Here is a 12,784-nt window from a genome sequence, read left to right on the forward strand (position 1 = left end):
ACAGCAGTTGCTGTTTTATGTCATTTGCAGCTAAAATGTTGAGTCGACTCCACCCGCCTGGCATGGTGACTGCTCTACCCCCACAGCCTGGCTGTTGTATGTGCGTGTTGGTTTTTTTTTTCTTCTACTACTCTTGCAGTTAAAAAAAATGATAATAATAACATTAAGACAAGGCGTGCTTGCCTCCAAAAAAACAAAACAAGGGTACTGTGGCAATGTGCCCCGCCCCTGTGTGAATTTTTGTGCTTATATGCTGTGTGTGGTGTGTTAATGTGGGTGTATAGGTATTGGTGCACGGGATATAAATGGCTCTGTGTACCATGAGTGATTTAAAATATATAGTTCTAGTTAGGCACAGGGATTGCACTTCACTTCACGTCCTTTTAAAAAATTAATAGTATGTGAGCACAGGGTTGCACAAATTAGTTCACATGCTGGCATTCAAGTGAATAATTAATTAGTAATTGAATCCCTGCACAACAGTGTGTATATATAGATGCACATTTTACTTTCTCAGGGTTGTGTGTTTAGTGAGCAGAGAATGGGCATGGTGAGGAGAGTAAAACAAACTAAAGGAAAGTAAATAGAACTGTTCTAACTCGCCATGTTTGTTTGTCTGTTAGTCCACTGTTTAAGAATCAGTCCGTTTTGTTTGTCTTTATTTTGGCCTCAAGTACCGTGTGCTGGTTTTGTTTACACCTTTCATTTTTCATTAAAACACTGAGTGCAGCCATTGCATCTCAGTTTCAACCCCAGTACTGCCTGCTTGTGTGATTCTTTCTGGCCTGACGTCACTACTCTCTTTTTTCTTACTATCTGGTAGCAGTTAAGCCCACGCCTACTGCAGCTCTTTGAGCCAGTGCTTCACTCCAGTGTACGCTGCGCACTGACCCGGTCGTGTGACTGCATGCAGTTAAGGCAAGGCTATCATCCACGCTGTACCCCGGTGCAGCACCATGTGCTTCTGCATACTGCTCTCCTGTTGCTTAACTGCACTCGAGCCTGTATATGCACCTTGGCGTATGCTGTGCACTACCCTGGGTTGTGTGATTGCCCGCAGTTAAGGCTAGGCATCTGTCCCCAGTACCCTCTGTGCTCGGCATCCCCGGTGCTTCGCGCCCTCGGTGCATTGGCTAACAGCCTCGCTGCTTCGGCATCTTGGTGCCTCAAGGTACCCTTGGTGCTTCGACACCCTCAGGACCACAGAGCCTCAGTCCCTCAATTCTCTGGCGTTAGACGCACTTGCTGATTGGCACCCTCGGTGCTTTCAGCGCCCTCGGGACCTCAGATCCCCAGCGCCTCCATTTCGAGGCTTGGTCTTGCCCTCAACGATGCCAAGAGCCAATTAGTACCAGTGCAAAGTATGGTTTTCCTGGGACTGGCTGGACTCCCTTGCAATGTGATCCTGCCTGTCAGATGACAGAGTGGCTGCCAAACAAAATGGTCTATCCCAGTTTCAACAAGGATCGATAGTATCAAAAGTTGCTGGGTCTGATGGCCGCAGCCTCATCAGCCCTCCAACTGGGATTACTCCATATGCGCCTGTTTCAGGCGTGGCTCAATACCTTTCAGCTAAACCCCAAATGCAACAAGCACAATCGGCTGACTGTAACTCCTGCATGTTGGGAAGCCTCTCACCTGCGTGAAGGTGTAAGTTTATTCACCATTCCCATCAGAAGGGATAAACCCCCAGAACTTTTTAATTTTAATTCGATCAGTGATCACCCAGTGATCAATTAGATCGCCCCAGGTTGTCCACATATTGTGCCATGTATTGCTGGGCATACAAATTGGTCTGAATAACCAAGTACTCAGTCATCAGTGATGAACAACTGGAAGAACTTAATTGGGGTCAATCCAGTTTTGTTCACACTGGTACCTTGTGTGCCAGAAAAAGGTGGAATTTGAGGCTGGATGTTGTTGGGAGAGTCCAATTGTAGAGTGGCTGAAATCCACCACTCCTTGGTCCATGATCTACTATACCTTGTCCAAGTATGTCTATTAACTCCTCTTCCTCACTACTGCTGGATTTCTCACTGGAGGAAGAGTCATTCGGTACATATTTACTACCAGAGTCATCAGGCACAAAATCTCTCTCTGAGACTGCAACAGTCTCCCTCTGGTGCAAGTGAAACTCAGTTCCCAACCTTAGAGGCCCAAGAAAACCTTGCTTTGGGGAACTTAGCAAGACTTCTATAGAAAAGCTGTAAATCACATTAATAATACTGATCTTGACACTCTTTTTACAAACACAATTGAAATTAGGCTTACCTTAAAACTTTTTGGAATGAATTCAATCATCTCCAGTTTAGGGTCTCTGTTCGTAGATCCACATTTAAAAGTTGTAATAGCTTCATGGCACCTGAAGTACAAACACTTATCTAGGCCAGTTTTCAAATTGATATATGATTCTGTTATGTAACCAACGAATCACAGTTATTATATACATGTTTTTTTATTTGTTTATATATATATATATATATATATATATATATATATATATATATATATATATATAGTGTGTGTGTGTGTATATATGTATATAAATATATATATGTGTGTGTGTGTATATATATGTATATAAATATATATATATATATATGTGTGTGTGTGTGTGTGTGTGTGTGTGTGTGAAGTAATCATTCTAACAAAATAGTGTGTGTTAATTAATTTAATTGTCAATAGAATTTTAACCCATTTCTTTACATGTAAGTCCTGTGTGATTAGTCATCTCTGAGCTATTTCTCCCATATTTCCAGGACTACGTGGTTCTTGAAAGGTAGTGGCAACAATAATCTATTGAACTGAAAAAGCTAACATACTGTACATTTATATTTTGTTAGAATGATTACTTCACAAAACTTAAAACATTATGTCCCATTTCAGATTTGAACTAATAGCTCTATTGTATTTTTATTATTATTTTAAATACTAAATCTGCAATGCAATCCAACATACATTTCTAACATCTGTTACAGTATTTCTTCAGATATGCTTGATGTTTTTAGTTTTTTAAGTTACCTTTCACTCTCAATGACAACAGAGGCCACTTCATTTCTCTCTTGGTGTATAGCTTCATGAAAGAAAGTGGCCTCACTTTTGTTGAATGAAATCTCCGCTCCTTTATTCAACAGAAGGCTTATAGAACCGGCATGCCCTTCCCTTGCAGCTAGGTGAAGGGCTGTGTTCTTTATCAAGAAAACAAAATGATCAATTTCAAGAAGTCAATACAACTACATTTTACTTCAAGGTAATTGATAGTGGGTAATAGGAGAAAAGCCTTTTATGACATTCCACACTGTGAAAATCTGTCATTGATACAGTAGTAGGCAAAAAAAAAAAAAAAAACTATGGACTGTTGCATGTGAAAGTTAGTTTTGTTTTACTACAATTACTATGTACCAGATTTTGTTTTATCTGTAATAAGGAAAAGGTTTTGAGTTACAAAATGTAAATTCAATTGGCTTAGATCTCAGGGTTTCTACCAAATAGCTTGTATATGCTGAGACGATGAAAACACACTGTTCATGGATTAATTATTTCAATTTAACAGGTAGGAATGCACACATACCCCATCCTCATCAGCCTTATCTATAAGCTTTATGTTTTTTTCCAAAAGTATCTTCATTGTTTGAGTATAGCCCTTCACTGCAGCATAATGTAAGCATGTCCAGCCTTTATAATCACTAAAAAAAACAAACAAAAAAAAACACAACTTTCTTAACTTAGAGACAGAGATCTGTGATTATTTACTGGTAATTGATGTATTCTACAAATTGAATCAACATTTTGGACATACAACCATATACAGTGCCTTGCAAAAGTATTCAGACCCCTGACCAATTCTCCCATATTACTGAATTACAAATGTGTTCAATATTTTATTTTAAAACACTGAAACTCAAAATCAATTATTGTAAGGCGACATTGGTTTTATGTTGGGAAATATTTTTAAGAAAAATAAAAAACTGAAATATCTTGCTTGCATAAGTATTCAGTCCCCACACATTAATATTTGGTAGAGCCACCTTTCGCTGCAATAACAGCTTTAAGTCTTTTGGGGTAGGTATGTACCAGCTTTGCACACAGTGTCGGAGTGATTTTGGCCCATTCTTCTTGGCAGATTTGCTCCAGGTTGTTTAGGTTGGTTGGACGACGCGTGTGGACTGCAATTTTCAAATAGTGCCACAGATTCTCAATGGGATTGAGATCAAGACTTTTACTGGGCCACTATAGGACATTCACCTTTTCGTTCTTGAGCCTCTCCGATGTTGCTTTGGCTTTGTGCTTGGGATCATTGTCCTGCTGAAAGGTGAATTTCCTCCCAAGCTTCAGTTTTTTAGCTGACTGAAACAGATTCTCTTGCAGTATTTTTCTGTATTTTGCTCCATCCATTCTTCCTTCAGTTGTAACAATATGCCCAGTCCCTGCTGATGAGAAGCATCCCTACAGCATGATGCTGCCACCACCATACTTCACTGAAGGGATGGTGTGTCTTGAGGCATGGGCATAGATTTGCGCCACACATAGCGCTTTGAGTTTTGGCCAAAAGCTCTATCTTGGTCTCATCTGACCACAAAACCTTTTCCCACATCGCAGCTGGGTCACTCTCATGCTTTCTGGCAAACTCCAGACGTGCTTTCAGATGGTACTTTTTGAGTAACGGCTTCTTTCTTGCCACCCTCCCATACAGGCCAATGTTATGCAGAGCTCTTGATATGGTTGACTGGCGCACCATTACTCCACTCCCAGCCACTGAACTCTGTAGCTTCTTCAAATTGATTGTTGGCCTCTCTGTGGCTTCTCTCACAAGTCTCCTTCTTGTTGGAGCGCTGAGTTTTGAGGGACGGCCTTTTCTTGGCAATGCCTGGGTGGTGTGATGCAGCTTCCACTTCCTGATTATTGATCCAACTGTGCTCACTGAGACATCCAAATACTTGGATATTATTTTGTAACCTTTCCCTAATCTATGCATTTGTATTACTTTATCTCTAACTTCTGTGGAATGCTCTTTGGTCTTCATTTTCCTTCAGATTCACAGCCTTACCAATGATCCTTCAACAGTGGGGTTTTTATCCAGAAAATGTGACAGCAACTTTAATGGTTCACAGGTGGAGGCCAAAGGTAAGGTAATTGTGTCCTCGTCAGGGCAATTTCTTTCATCGGTGCAAACTGGGAGCTTCCACAGCACAGGGGTTGAATACTTATGCAAGCAAGATATTTCAGTTTTTTTTTTTTTTTTTCTTAAAAATATTTCCCAACATAAAACCAAAGTCACCTTACAATAACTGATTCTGAGTTTCAGTGTTTAAAAATAAAATATCAAACAGAACAAAATTTCAATGTACCATTTCTAATTTGGTATTATGAGATAATTGGTCAAGGGTCTGAATACTTTTGCAAGGCACTGTATGGACAATCTTATCAGAGATGGTGTTAAGCTGTGAATCAGGTTCTAAAAGAACTACTTTGTCTACTGTATACCAAAAGAAAGGGAAATATGGTTGATACATAAGCAAAAAGGCCTGATACAGAGGGCGTTACCAGGCATTGTGGATGGTCCTTAAAGTCCAATGTGGAGGCTTTTATACTTAAATGTTACAGCACAATTAATTTTTATTTGCATTTATTTTGTTTTTGTATGTATCCTTCCACAGAAGCACTAATGAATGAACATTCTACAAAATATAGTCCTCCATTATGCCTATTTTATTTCGCTATAAAATTAGTGTACGAAAGAGTTGTCATTACGTTACTGATTTTATTTCCTCCGAATAGCCTGCAAGTATATTAGATCATTTTTTGGTTGGTTTGTGGATAACCCTAGTGGATTCTTCAGACATTTAAATATTTCTCCAGTGACTTGATGGGGCAGTTTGGATCATCGCGGCACTCGTACATTTACCGATCGCATTTTGATATGCTGTAAATAAAACATGAACCTTTTAAATGACTCCTACGTGTTTTATTGCAGTAAGGACTTGGTGCTCTGGGACAGCTGCTCAATCACTGCCTTCCACTTTTGACAGGCGGTTTACAGTGAGAGATGATGTTTTTAGAGGCATGCAGTGGCGGTTGGTTAACAGTGTTGGCATGTTTGCCAAACCCCCAGCATTTTTGTAAATGAATTGCGCGTCCCATTGTCTAGGTGACGTGCATTTCATTTCCCCCGCTCACGTGACACTGGCACATCAACAATGCAGCTCATCCCATCTGTTTAATAGACTGAAGACGGACTATGTTCGCTCAGAAATGCGAGCACCTAAACCCGCTGTGCACATGCGCAGTAGCAACCAGTCGTCAGCCAGGACTGGTTATGATTAGTTTAAAAAGGTGTGGATGGAGCACTGCCTGGTAGTGAACACGGTGATCAGTGCGCATGTGTCAAGATAACCAAGGCTAAATACAAACTGCACAAAACTTTGTCTCTGTCTTGCGGAGTGTTGCTTTGCAAAATGACAGAACACGTTTAAGCTGTTTCCATATTGCTATTCTGATTATTCTAAAAGTATCTAAAGTCGAATTATTCTTGTCTATCTTCGTCTGTCTTTATTTCCACATATATTATTGTTTTCATAGTTTTGATTTGCCTTTATTTTGTGCCATTTGTCCTGTTTTCTCCCGAGGCTGCTGCTCTTAAGCAATGCTTCTTGCCACGTTTGGCAGTTTTATTGTTAATTTACAGAGTACCAACCACTACCTGTTTAGGATAATCAGTTACTAAATATAGCATTACAGTATATGTGTATTTGATATTTATAGTATTTTATATATTTATTAAATCCTGTTAATCTATGTCAGGTCTTTTTTCTTTATTTTCTAGATTTTTTTATATTACATCAACAGTCTTCTCTGCCAATTCTGCCTGTTTGAGTAAATCTGTTAATAAATAAATATAAAATCCTGTCGATCAGAATCAGGTCATTTTTCTTCTTAATTATCTATAGTTTCTTGAAAATACACTTTTCTACACTAAATCTACGTGTTGATTACATTTATTTTTCATCCATTTGCCTTAATTAGGACTTCCATTTAAGGTTTTATCGTTTCCTGTTCTAGAATTGAATTGGATTAGATTTAAGTCATTAATAATTTAATTATGCTATACTGGAGGAATTGCAGAACAAATCAATAGGTTGGGACAAAGCAGACCTCCCATAAAATTAGTGCAGGTGAAGAGTGACAGAGGACGAGCATACACTCGAACATTTAACAAGTCCTGGTTTAAGCCGAGGCCATGGGGTTGTGCAAGTGAAAGCCACAATGCACTGTTTTGCTTTCTTTGTCTCCCTTTTGCTAAGGCTCGGGGTGACACTGGTGCAGCATGGTCAAGAACTGGAGTTACAGACCTGAACCAGTTCAAGCATATCCAATGCTTGGAACTACCTCTTATGCATTGACTTAAACAGTGTATGAAACTAAAGATTTTAAGTGCTGAAAATGCATTATGTGTGCTTGAACTGATGATATATAACAACTTGCACAAAACATTTCCGGAGATTACAAAACTACTGAAGATAGTTGTTACCACTCCAATGACTACAGTAGAGGCAGAAAGGTGCTTCTCAACACTGAAACGGATAAAAACCTTCTTGAGAAACAGTATGAAAACTGAACAATTCAATGATTTAGCCATGTTATCAATTGAAAAAGATATGATGGCTGACATTCCTGACTTTAATAATAAAGTAACTGAAAATTTTGCCAGGATAAGACATCACAGAGCAAACTTTTGTATCACTTCCAGCAAGAAACAGATCCACTAGATCAGGGGTTCCCAAAGTGCGGCCCACGAGGACGTTTTGTGCGCCCCCCCCAAAGCCTACCCTCAACCACCTGCCCCCTTTCTGACCATTTACTTTATTATTACATTTTCTGAAAATTTTCGTAAAAAATTGCGCATGTAATCTGGTAGGAATTAATAATACACAGCAATTGAAGTTCATAAAAATTCCCAAACATACATTTTTTACATGTTTTGGATTAAATCTGGACCATCTCAACTTAATTTTATAAATTAAGTTGTTACGGTCATTATATGTGCACTGTCCCTTTAAAAAGAAATGGTGCCTACAGTGCACAGTAGATTTGCCGTGCTGAAGGAAAATAACATAGAACCTCCTAAGAAAAGAAAAAGCGCTTTAATTATTATTTTGTCATCTCCTATCGCTTTCCAAAGGGGAAGATGCTCAAAGACTGTGATATCAAGATGTGAAGATGGTAGGTGTGGTACCAATCAACAATCGATCGATTTAAGACATTAGCTAGCTGCTTCTGTCGTTGTTTTGTAACAGAGCGACTGCAAGAAACATTTCGGTTCAGTATACAGGCACTTTTCTGTTTGTTTATTTTATTATTTTCGAGCAAAACTGTATTCGCTTCAACTATATCGTAAAATGCTCTCCTTAAATATATATATATATATATATATATATATATATATATATATATATATATATACACACAGTTTCAGGTAGTATATTAAAACTGATTAATAAAAATTATTTACAGTTTGTTCTGCTTAAATCTAATAATATATTTAACAGCCCTGCTAGTAGTCATTGGTGTTTTAGTTTGTGTGACCAGTACTCTTTTACAGCATCGGTAGATCTCAGAGGTGCTCGTATTCTCTTCCGGGAAGTTTTGACTTACCCATTATTCAATGAACATGTTATTAAAAAGGTTGAAATTTACTTGTTACATTTTGTTAAAATAAAACTGGCAGAGTGATGTTGTTTGATTTGTTTTTGTAATGCGGTTACAAACATTCTAAGGGTATATACTAGGGATTATTTTGCTCTTGCTCAGCCAGTCAGAGTGCAGGAAATCTTTCCACTGACGTATAAATCTCTCAAGCTTAGCCAATCAGTGTGTGGGTAATCTTTCTGTTGAAGTATAAAGTATAATAGAACTTTGGACTTCTATTTGAAATGTAAAACTGGAGTCCTGAAAATTTTGATTGTTATGCAGTTACACTATAAAACTTGTCTTGTCTTGAACAGGTTACCCCCCCCACCCCCCCCCACCACTCCCCACCACCACCATAGCATGTTGTACAACATTATTTCAATCTAAAATACCAGTGTAGTCAATCAGTAATATTTGTAATTACGTAATGCATTTGTATATAGTACTGAACAGATATAATAATAATAATAATAATAATAATAATAATAATAATAATAATAATAATAATAATCTTACCAAAGGAATAAAGCACCCTTCCTTAGCAGCAATTCAACAACCTTAATGTGTCCATTCTGAGATGCTAGATGGAGTGGGGTCATTCCTTTCTCATCTCCTTCATTAAGTAGTCTGCTGTCTCTCATGGTCTCCAGCAACTGGTGACAAGTGTTGAAACGCCCAAACCTTTATCAGACAAAGAAAAACCTCAATTAGGTGTCAATTTGGTATTTTGAATTCGTCAATTGAAAAGGCCTTTATTTTAGAACAGCTGTGACTGCTTTTATTTGTTAGTTATCAAAAAATATGTGGTATTATTAGATGTAGCCTACATTTTCTAGACATCCTCAGGTAGCTCAGAGGTTAGGATTAGAACATTTAAGTTACACATTTTGATATCATGTATATTTTAGGTGCACCAGAAGCCAAAGCACAGACATCAAACCTATTTACAAGGGTCCACCAAATCTATTAATGACGATTGAACTAGTCTCCCTATAATCACCATGCTTCACCAACATACTTTTGAAATTCACAGAACCATTGTTGAGTGTGTTGTGCTGTGTTCTGTTATGTTGTGTGGGAAGCGGTTCTATAGGGCCATTGTTTCAGAAGTATTGTATGTCATTTACAGTGTTGGAAGGAGATAAAAAGCATGTATCTCTGTATGATATCTTCCAGTACTGAATTAATGTATGGATTGAACAAAACAGAGATAACAAACAAAAAAAGCATGTTAATAATAATACTAATACGACCACGACTACTACAACTACTACTACTACTAATAATAATAAAATAATAATAATAATAATAATAATAATAATTCAGACAGAAAAGGAGAATACTTGCCCAGCTGCGAAATGCAGTGGAGATTTCTTATCCTTTGATTTTAAATGGAGGGATACCTTCAACCCCAGCATTTTAGTTACTGAGTCTTGGATTCCTAGTCTGCATGCATAATGAAGTGGAACACACCCCTCGTTGTCTTCATCATTCAGAAGCTCCTTCACATCTTTCAGCTGAAGCAAAGTCAATGCAAACAAATTCTTTCGTGAAACTCGAAAATAAATATTTTAGTTCAACTCTACACTGCTGCACATATGGGCATTTTTATATTATTCCAAGTCTCTTCTCCTTTGATAAATAATGTAGTAATGAAGTTTACAAACTTTGCTGCTTGAAACCCTTTTAATTTGTTCTACAAAATGTTTATTAATTCAGTTTCATTTTGGAAAGCACTGTTTTACCGAAGACAACATTTATAACGACTTCAAATAATCTTTAAAACACTAGGGCAAAACGTGTTTGCCCCTAATTTTGATGAAAAAAATTGGTGGAAACTGCCTTTGCCCATTAATGCGATTATGGTTACATTCGGGGTGTAGCTTTGAGCGATTTCGGTGACGGCACAGGGGGGGGGGGGGGATGGGACTGTGTCTCAAACTAAACAGGTAAGGGGAGCTTTATTTGAAATGCTAGCACTGTCGCTGCCATTACGAAAAGGGAAATAGCAATCAGTGACGCCATCATCGGGGACAATTTGGACGGTTGTCCCCGGCCCAAGCAAATAATGTAAAATTGTCAAAACACTTGTCCTTTGACGTTCTGACAATATTTCTTAATTAATTTATAACTTTACATTATGATTTTGTCTGCATTTAAATCATACTCTAAACTTTTTGGCTGAATGGCAATAGTCAGGGATCCTTGGAATCTCTTAGCTGCGGAGATTTTTTTAGTTTTACACTTGGGGAGGGGCAAAAAAAACATGCAAGGCTTTCTTTGTTTGTTTGATAATAACCAAATCAATACATGTATTGTATTTAAACATTAACACAGGCAACTTTGCTTTAAATTTACCTAAGCATACCTCTCTAATAACTGCTTCCGGTATTTAACTCTTTGCGGTCCTATGTTGGACCAGGTCCAACATTACGATTTTCCATTTCCACTCTGATGTCGGACCCTGTCTAACATCATCAAAAATACGTAAAGCACATATCTCTATTTGTTTTTACTACGGAAAAAGTAGAGAAAACCTTTCAGTGGCCGAGTGAGACCGATAGGAGCCAAATGAAGCTGAAAAAAGGGCCTATTTGAGGAATACACATAGCCCCTGCACCACAGAGATAACATGGACACAAACAAAGGAGATAACTGCTTCTGCAACCAGTGCTCAAAGAATATCACAGGCATTTGCAGAGCTTTTTGAGATGTTATATAGTAATAAAATAATGACAGGAGAGGATTTATCAGTATGCACATCTATAATGAGGTATGTGAAAAATACAGCGAACAAGGGGTGGGGCTTGGCTGGAGATGCAGTACTGATGTCCTTTTGCTGTGCAGGGCCTTTTAAGCCTGTTTTACTCTGAAAAAAAATTATGTGTAAAATAAACAGCGCGTGTGAAAATAAATTGGACCTGACGAGCCTGAAAAGCGCTGAATAAATGGACCGCAAAGGATTAAGTTCAGTTTACTTCAGTCAGTATCCAGAGCTGTTCAAAGATGTCAAACAGTAAAAATCACCCCTAAAGATCAGGTCAACGAGTTTGGCTAGGACCAATTTCACATCGAAGGTAATGCGTTGTTTTGTACTTCATGCAGATGGCTGTAGATTACACTTATAGGTAGACCACTGTAGAACACATGGGAAGCGCTGAAAATAAATTGAATGAAAGGAAATGTAAACACAATGTTTTTACAACAGGGAACTATGTAGGTTTGTTTTATTGACTAATGGTGCTGGTAAGCCTATAACTTGCTTAGAATTTGAAAGTGTAACAATTTTAATATATTTATTTAGCAGATGCATTTATCCAAAACTACTTACAAGTGTTACACTGTAATTCAAGGTTACAGTTCAAGAATAATTAAAGTTATAGACTAAAAAACAACATAGAGGCACAACAATAAATACTTCCTGTGTTTACGTTCCCCAATAGTACTACTTGTGTGTCTTATAATGTGGCAAGGAAAAAACATTTTTAGCTTTTTTATTTTACTTTTACTTTTTATTTAAATGTTTTTACTTTTATTCAATTTTAATGTTTTTAAAGATTTTTTTAAAGAGAAAATAAAGAAATAAATTGTTTTCTAATCATCTACCACACAGTAGAGCCTGCATTGACGGACTATCGCTTAATTATAAAATGATTGAGTGTGAAAGGCCAATCAGCTTCCAGATCTAGCGGGCTTCTATTTTGCATAGATGCCCGCTGGAAGTGCTTAACTGTGAATTAAATTTTAAATCAATCCGTGCATACATTCCAGCTTTTCCCCTTAACGTTCTAATGTACAAATAATCTGGTATCATAAAAAGCTACATAAGCATTGATACTTTCTGACACTGGCCTAGAGACAAAGGAAATCATGTCTGTGACTGGACACCGTAAATGTGGCTCAATTCACAGCTACTGGACAGCAGAATCAACAGGAAAGACACAATTGGCCCACAATTCTGTCATCAGCTAGAACCAAACAACACCATCCCTCAAAACCAGTCAATCAAACTGCCAACTCTGTTTCAGTTCTTTCCGCACCAGCAAATCCACTCCCTGCCTTCTTGAATGATGTCCCGCCTCCAACAAGAAGTTTT

General features: G+C 37.9%; 1 protein-coding gene across 1 annotated transcript in view; it reads right to left on the reverse strand.

The window, feature by feature from the left end:
* The window catches only part of LOC121309374 (transient receptor potential cation channel subfamily A member 1-like), a 44,375-nt gene that overhangs the window by 12,625 nt on the left and 18,966 nt on the right, over window positions 1-12,784 (reverse strand). The window contains exons 11-15 of the mRNA XM_041242261.1: window positions 10,036-10,205; window positions 9,205-9,369; window positions 3,572-3,686; window positions 3,022-3,188; window positions 2,272-2,362 (exon numbers count right to left, since the gene is read on the reverse strand). Coding sequence (XP_041098195.1) covers window positions 2,272-2,362; window positions 3,022-3,188; window positions 3,572-3,686; window positions 9,205-9,369; window positions 10,036-10,205 — 708 coding nt within the window. The remainder of the gene's footprint in view (window positions 1-2,271; window positions 2,363-3,021; window positions 3,189-3,571; window positions 3,687-9,204; window positions 9,370-10,035; window positions 10,206-12,784) is intronic.

This window comes from Polyodon spathula, chromosome 3, assembly GCF_017654505.1.
Source record: "Polyodon spathula isolate WHYD16114869_AA chromosome 3, ASM1765450v1, whole genome shotgun sequence".
NCBI classification, from domain to species: domain Eukaryota; kingdom Metazoa; phylum Chordata; class Actinopteri; order Acipenseriformes; family Polyodontidae; genus Polyodon; species Polyodon spathula.